The following is an 8,092-nucleotide window of genomic DNA, read 5'->3' as shown; positions in this document are numbered from 1 at the left end:
ATCTTTCTAGATTTTAAGAGATAATTCTCTTGATCATTTTTTTAGTAAACTCGGTCATTTATTAAAGTATTTTGTCAAGTTCACTACTAGATTCGTTATAAATGAGATAGTCATATGCGATAAACTTCAATACAAGAGGTGACCTTAAAATTATTTTAAGGAAAATGTGATAAGTAGATGTTTTGAATCAATATCTCAATCGATAATTTTGTTTTTTTATATTTTATTTGATTTGATTTATTTGTAACATCTTTCTCTTATATATTTTTTTATAATTTAAAGATAATAATACCTAACAAAAATGTATTAATAAGAAAATTTGAAAAAAGTATTTTATAACAAAATGTATGAATAAGAAGATTAAAAAAGCTCGGTTTCTTGAATAAATACTTTTTATTTTTAGTTTTTAGTTTTTATTCACATGAAACTATATAAAATAAAACTTTTGAAATTGAAGAAAATTGTTTATAAAAAGAAATTATTTGTTTATGCAGGGTGTTTCTAAAAAGATTTAAAACTGTTATTTAGAACAACAAAAATAAACAATAATATCTTTTTTATTGCAAGAACTTCTCATCTAGAGGTAAATTGACCTTGAGTTTCTTTATAAATAAATAAAAAAAATCTATTATATTGTATATTTTAAATATCAAATCATTTAAATTATCAATTAAAATATTAAAATATCATTATCAAATTAAATTTAGATACATAATGATATTTTAAAATCTATTTTGGCACTAGGGTCAGATTGATTTGGTCATTCTTGCCGGTTTGGTTTGGAATATCATTATTTGGGTAGACATTAGTTGGGTGTGATACTTGACCATAATTATTTTTTTATCGGGTTATTCTTTATTGTTTTATGAAATTAATTTTGTTCTAAAAAAATAAATAATATATTTTAAACAAATATTAAATAACTTTTTTATATCAAATAAGATTTTGTTTAACAAATTCATAAAAAAATCTAAAAAAACAAGTGATCAAATAAGCCACCTGTACTTTATAACTTGTATTTGGCCAAAAAGGAAAAAGGAACAAAACTACATTATTACCATTTCTAGAACGCACTAGAAACAATTATGAGTGACAATTAAATAATATAAGCCAATTTTTGGATAATTTTTTTTAATCCTCCAGTTAACCTATTTAACATTTTCATTTCCAATAGTTGAGAATTACAAATTAATTAAAATAATTAAATAAGTTGTTTAATATTTGATATACTATATGTATCAACAATTCAAACTCTTTAACATTAAATATTATAGTCACAATATAATATTACATGGGTTCCTTAAGGTCCAATTTGTACAAAAGATATTTTATTAGTTTAATTAATATAATTGACTAAGAGACATGTGCAGAAATAATGAATTATTTAAACAAGTCAAAAGTTTTGCTAAAAAAAAGCAATCAAGTAAGATTTTTTATTTATTGTTTTTTTTATTTTTAGTAATATAGTTCTACTCTATAACGAGTTTCTAATTGTATATCTATAAACTTGAATAAAATAATTGCAAGTTAAATTATAAGATTAATGATTTATACAGCACTTTTATACAATACTTTTATACTGTACCTATTTCATTTAGCAAGAAAGAGAAAATATATATTGAAAAAAAAGTACTAAGAGAGGAGAAAATATTTTTTCTTTCTTTTTAAATGAAATAAGTAATGTATAAGAGTGATGTATATATCATTACTCTTATAATAATAACATTGTTTAAGTGACAAGAATATTAATAAGAGATTAAGTGAATTCATATTTAGAACACCGTGACAAAGAAATTAATAATAAATGATAATAAGTTAAAAAAAAATGTAAATGTCATGATTTAGTCAAATTTGGATGAACATTGTATAATGCCATTATTTTTTATACTTTATACCTATGCGATGACATTTCAACTATTTCAAAATTAAATAAAGAAGTGATCATATGAGAAATGAATTAGTATTTAAATAATATTCAGATAAGATATTAGGATGATAATAAATGGATTGGGACTAGGAGTATGTATTATCATTTATCATCCACCACCTTGTCATTTTCTATTATGTACTATTATTGGACTTTTATTATTATTCCTGTCATATTCTATTTCAAAGAATTTAGAGTATATAATTTATGCATATTTTTTTAAAAAAAAATTATATAATATATTTTAATATATTAAAAATCTATATCAACCCACTAAGGCCTTGTTTGATATTTGATTATAGAAATATTTTTTTGATTTTTATCTCAAAACTTAAAAATCGTATCAATTTCAAAATCAATCATTTTATCTATTTAAATATCAAAATTACTCATATTTAATTATTATTATTTTATATTAATAAAAATTAATATTAATAATTTGAAGTAATTTTGTCATAATAATTTGAGAACAATTTTTTTTTATTTGATCAAACATGTTCTTTTTTTTTAGAAAATTAAAATAAAATTCAGTTCAGAAAAAATAAAGAAAAATTACTATAATTGTGAGATCACCTTTAATTTTTTAAATTTTTTAATATAATTAATTATTTATTTATTTAATTATTAAAAAATAATAAAACTTACTTTTATCTAAAAAAAATATTTTTATTATTTTAAATTCACTCTAACTCTTTTTTAAGCTCACTCAAACTCTAAATCTTAATTTTTATCCTGATTACGGGTTCAATTTTCATTAAAAACACTTTAACGTTAGATGTCATGTTAGGCGTGACGTAATTCCTGGTCAAATCGAGAAAAATGCGACTTTAAAAAACGGTTACAAAATGAGAAATTGTTTTCAAAGATGCTTAAGCCAAATCATTCACTCTTTTATAAGCTAATATCCATCTTCTCTCTTGAGAAAGCATAACTTAATAAGATTACCAATGATGAACAAAACGGTTATCACCATAATCTTCATATCAATATTCATCTTCATCGCTGAATCTTCTTCTTCCAAATCATTCTATCACACAAAATTCCTATCTCTCTCAGACAATACCTCCATCGCAAATCATCTCTTCATTCTAACTCGCCGTCCACACGTCGCCGGAACCCTAGCAAACGCCGAAACAGCTTCCTACGTTCAATCAACACTAATTTCAAATCAAATTCCATCTCATTTTGCTTCATATGAAGTCTCCTTAACCTATCCTGTTTCCCGTTCATTAAACCTAACAGATCCATCATCATCATCAATTAAACAGTTCAGTCTCCGTCAAGAGATCTACAAAGGAGATCCATACGCAAACGTAGCTAATGAAATCTTACCGACTTTTCACGCCTACGCAAAATCAGGTTCTGTATCTGGATCAGCGGTTTACGCAAATTACGGACGAGTAGAAGATTTCGCAACTCTTAAGCAAATCGGAGTTAATGTATCAGGTAATATTGTATTGGCGAGATATGGACAGATTTTTAGAGGTGATATTGTGCAGAATGCTCAAGAGGCAGGAGCGATTGGTGTTGTGATTTACACTGATAAGAAAGATTACGGCGGCGGTGGCGGCGGCGGCGATGGTGGAGATAAGAGATGGTTTCCGGATGGGAAATGGATGCCGCCGAGTGGAGTTCAGGTTGGATCGGTGTTTAAGGGAAGTGGAGATCCGACTACGACGGGATGGGCGAGTGTTGAAGGATGTGAGAGATTGACGGAGGAGGAAGTGATGAAGACGGGAGATGTTCCGTTGATTCCTTCTTTGCCGGTTTCTTGGAAAGATGGTGAGATAATTTTGAACTCCATTGATGGACCTGTTGTTAATGGAGATTGGCAAGGTGGAGAAGATGCATCTGTTTATAAAGTGGGACCTGGTCCTGGAATTTTGAATCTTCATTATCAGGTATTCATTCTTTCTTTCTTTAAACTTTTAGTTTTTTCAAAATTGTTTTATGTCTTGTTATAAAGTTATATTGTTTTTTTTTTTTTTTTTTTTTATCGGGAGCGGGGTTTCTTTTTAGTTGACCGGGATGATGCGGAATGGTAATTTTGTCTTCGCCGCAACCCGTCCGATCTTACTTAATTCTGTCCCGAATAGTATAAAAATAACTCTCTAATAGTATAAAAATAACTAGAGAGATAGACATCCTCTTAGGTCATAGGGTTTGAACCCGTTAGACGAAAGGTTAATTCGCCATGTTTGTTTGTGATTTATATGTTTAACCCGCGAAAATTTATCGAATTCTAAAGAAAAAGAGAACCATCCTACAAAATCTCTTGTATTTTATTTTTTAAAATTATGTAAATATAAATTTTGAAAATACAAACATTATTAATATGATGATTCATATATAACAAGTTTTTTTTAGATTAAATATATGGTTATGATAGATAATTGGTGGGAGTTATAGAATAAACATTATTTTCTAAAAATTGAAAACAAAAATTGATTCATATATTTATGTAACATGAAAATGATTTCTTTTTAATTTTGAGGGGACCACTCTTAACTTTTATTTTGCTCTAAATATTCTTACATTCAATTATTTCTATTTTTGTTTGTTTTTTTAAGGATGCTTGTGTTGTGTATATCTATAATGGTTGAAAATAAATGAAATAAAATCATTTTTTATTTTTATTTTGTTATTTTATAAAATAAATAATAATGATTTTTGAAGAATTATTTTGGTTAATTGAACTATTTTAATAGGTTAATTCTTTCTAAATTCTATAAATAAAAACTTTAAAAATATAACTTTTTATTATTAAGATAATTTTTACTTGTTGATTTTTCACTATCTAAATTAAAATAGAAGTAATGAGCTGAGGCTAATTTTTAACATTAAAAAAAATAAAATAATATTTTAAATGGCACACGATGAGACACTTATATAATTCATTTTTATCCATTGTTTTTTCTTGTCTTGTAAGAACTTAATTTAGATAAGTTGATGTGAGTTTTTTTTTTAGTATTTTTATTTTTCATTGATTCAATTTAAATTTTAAATATAAAAAATTATATTAATTCAACTAATTAAAACTTAAATAAAAAGTAAAAGTTAATAGTTCATAATATAACACATATCACTAATCCACTAAAAATCATTTTTAAAAATTAATAATCAAATAACTTATATATTATATTTCATTTGATCTCTAGTAAAAATTCTTATATTACATTTTATTTATTTTTAAATATGAATCAATATATGAATTAAAATAGTTCATATTATTATTATTATTCAGGGAAAGGAAGAAATAAGAACAATTCACAACGTAATTGGCATTATAGAAGGATCAGAAGAACCTGATCGGTAAGTAAGTTTATTAGCAGCAGTGAAAACCCACTTTAATGAATACTGATTATCTGATAATCTTCATGATCAACAGATATGTAATTCTAGGTAATCATCGAGATGCATGGACATTCGGTGCTGTTGATCCAAACAGTGGTACTGCAGCCTTATTAGAGGTATTATGTATACTAATTACTAATTACTTCCACCCTTTTCTAATCTTTCTATATCCAATTGATTTACCTCTATCATTTTGATCTCAAGCTTACAGAACGGCTAGGAAAGCTACAGAAACAAGGATGGAGACCTAGACGAACCATCGTTTTCTGCAGTTGGGATGCAGAGGAATATGGATTGGTCTCTATCTCTCTCTCTCTCTTTATTTCTCTGTTTTTAAATTGTCTGAAATTTGAGAATTTATAGAGATGTTTGTTTGCAGATAGGATCAACAGAATGGGTTGAAGAAAACAGGGAAACCTTAATTTCACGAGCAGTTGCTTACCTTAATGTTGATGTTGCAGTTTATGGAAAAGGGTTTCATGCTTCCTCAACTCCACAGTTAGATGAACTTATTCTACAGGCTTCTCAATTGGTAATGAATGAATGAATTGATTAATTATTGGTTTCATTCTTCAATCATGTATTGTAATTTGAACGATGATGACTGTAGGTTCCTGATCCAGACAATTCATCCCAAACTGTTTATGATGCTTGGCTTCAATCGAAATCTAAGGCTGTGGTAATAATTCCTCTGGTCACTTATAAGTAAAATTAAAATTTAGAATAAGAACAATAACTCAATTTGTTTTGATCTTTGTGGTTGTGGATGTAATGCAGTTAGGTAGATTGGGTGGTGGAGGTTCAGATTATAAAGCATTTGTTCAACACATTGGTGTTCCTTCTGTTGATATGATTACTGGAGATGGTAATGAATGACCCATTTGAAAACACTTTTTTTTTATGTGAGATATCTTATCTGAATGTGATTACATTTGAAAACAATGCTTATTGAGGCACAAATTCAAAAAGTTCAAAAGAAAAGCAAAAGGGGAATAATAGAAAATGTTACTATTAAGAGGCCCCTGAGGTCTCAAATTCGATTCGAAAGGAGGTCATGTGTGTGGGATGTTGTGCTAATCTAGATCGTATTCTGGAAATTGCAGGAGGTTATCCTGTGTACCATTCTATGTATGATGACTTTGTTTGGATGAAGAAGTTTGGTGATCCCATGTTTAAGAGACATGTTGCAGGTATACATGTTTTTTCCTTTCATTTTACCATATTTGAATCTTTAAAACAAGTTTGAACTGAAACAACAGTGGCGAGTGTATGGGGTTTGGTTGCACTTCGACTAGCCGATGAAGAAATTCTTCCCTTTAATTATCTCCATTACGCCGACGAGTTACAGGTTCATACAAACAAGTAAATATAACAAAAATCGACTTTTACTGATATATTAAACCAAAAACAATGTGTTGATTGCATTGAAACAGAAAAGTGCAGAAGACCTTAAGGTGGAATTATCAGGCAAGGATATAAACCTTAAACCATTATTGAACTCTATTGATGGATTAAGATTGGCTTCCATCAAAATAAATGACCAAAAGGAGGCTTACTTGAAAAGGAACAAAAGAAAAGATTCTTTTAAAGCACGAGAGCTGAACGATAGATTGATGATGGCGGAACGAGCTTTTACTGACAGTGACGGGCTTCCATCAAGACCATGGTCTAAGCATTTGGTATGTTTTTCTCACTATTTTTACTAACTTGTTTTAAAAGCTGCATGTTTCTAATGGACAAGGCAATTTGTTTTTTTTTTATTTTAGATTTATGCACCTTCAAAACATAATGGTTATGGATCTAAATCATTTCCCGGGATTCATGATGCAATTGAGATGGCTAAGCAAATGAATACTAAAGAGTTGTGGAAATCTGTACAACATGAAGTTTGGAGAGTTTCTAGAGCTATTAAACATGCATCACTCGTCCTCAACGGTAAATTGACATAAATTCTTCTTCTTAATATTATTATTGTTATGCGATTTTCGGTTTCTTATGTTTGTAAGAATGATTGAAATTGTTAGTATTGACAAATGGAATGGAATTGTAATAATGGGGATGATAAACAAGTGTGAAGAATGGTGAAGAGAAAGTTTAGATCTAAAATTATACAAATGCTAAAAGTTTTGGGGCAGATTTTGAATGTTTAATTATTGGTCATCTAGAAATGTGATTGATTTATATTTTTATGTAAGCATTCTTATTAATTTTTGGACTGATTTATTTTGTTTGAGTGTTACTAATGGTGAGATTTTAACTGATTAGTCAAATGTCATATTTATAAAGGTTGAATCAACTTCTAACTTTATTTTGCACTATTGTTATTGTGGGGGTGGCAGGGTACTTAGAGTAATTTTTGAAAAATGACGAAAATCTAGTGGTGATGTTTATTAAACAATGAAAAAAATGGAGGATATTTGAGAGGTTTAAAAATTAGGTTTTAAGAGATAGGAGAAAACACACTTCCTTTAGGGATAGTTTGATGTGTGATTTTTTGGTTTTCTAAGATTTTATTCCAAAATTCAATCATCTTTTCATTCATTATTTAACTATTTAATTTGTCTTTCAAGATAAATAATTTAGGTAACGAAGTTATAACAAAAGAAAGACCTCGAATCCGATATAACCTACTACAGGGTAGAAAGTCTGGGTAAATGGCAATGTTTGGAGATTTTTGTCCCGAACATTGCCATGTGTAGTAGAATGATTCTTTTTAGAAAAATGACAATTTTGAGGACATTTTTGTCTCGAATATAGTCATGTTCGTGAGATTTGTGTCCCGAACATGGCTATGTTTAAGAAATTTTTGTC

General features: G+C 27.9%; 1 protein-coding gene across 1 annotated transcript; it reads left to right on the top strand.

The window, feature by feature from the left end:
* Nucleotides 1-2,862: 2,862 nt before the first annotated feature.
* LOC124928127 (probable glutamate carboxypeptidase LAMP1) lies at nt 2,863-7,412 on the top strand. Its single transcript, XM_047468656.1, has 11 exons — nt 2,863-3,828; nt 5,172-5,239; nt 5,316-5,397; nt 5,486-5,578; nt 5,661-5,813; nt 5,892-5,960; nt 6,059-6,146; nt 6,385-6,471; nt 6,541-6,629; nt 6,715-6,960; nt 7,048-7,412. The coding sequence occupies exons 1-11, from the start codon at nt 2,875-2,877 to the stop codon at nt 7,228-7,230; spliced, it is 2,112 nt and encodes a 703-aa protein (XP_047324612.1). The 5' UTR covers nt 2,863-2,874; the 3' UTR covers nt 7,231-7,412.
* Nucleotides 7,413-8,092: the final 680 nt, after the last annotated feature.

This window comes from Impatiens glandulifera, chromosome 2, assembly GCF_907164915.1.
Source record: "Impatiens glandulifera chromosome 2, dImpGla2.1, whole genome shotgun sequence".
Classification (NCBI taxonomy): Eukaryota; Viridiplantae; Streptophyta; class Magnoliopsida; order Ericales; family Balsaminaceae; genus Impatiens; species Impatiens glandulifera.
The sequence above is the reverse complement of the archived record's forward strand: the minus strand, read 5'-3'. Positions and strand labels throughout refer to the sequence as shown.

What these genes read in the sequence shown, in the direction of transcription:
- LOC124928127 (XM_047468656.1), top strand. Translation starts at nt 2,875, where the DNA reads ATGATGAACAAAACGGTTATCACCATAATCTTCATATCAATATTCATC. An exon ending in TTTTGAATCTTCATTATCAG is followed by an intron (nt 3,829 to 5,171) that starts GTATTCATTCTT and finishes ATTATTATTCAG; the next exon opens with GGAAAGGAAGAAATAAGAAC. An exon ending in AATCGAAATCTAAGGCTGTG is followed by an intron (nt 5,961 to 6,058) that starts GTAATAATTCCT and finishes GATGTAATGCAG; the next exon opens with TTAGGTAGATTGGGTGGTGG.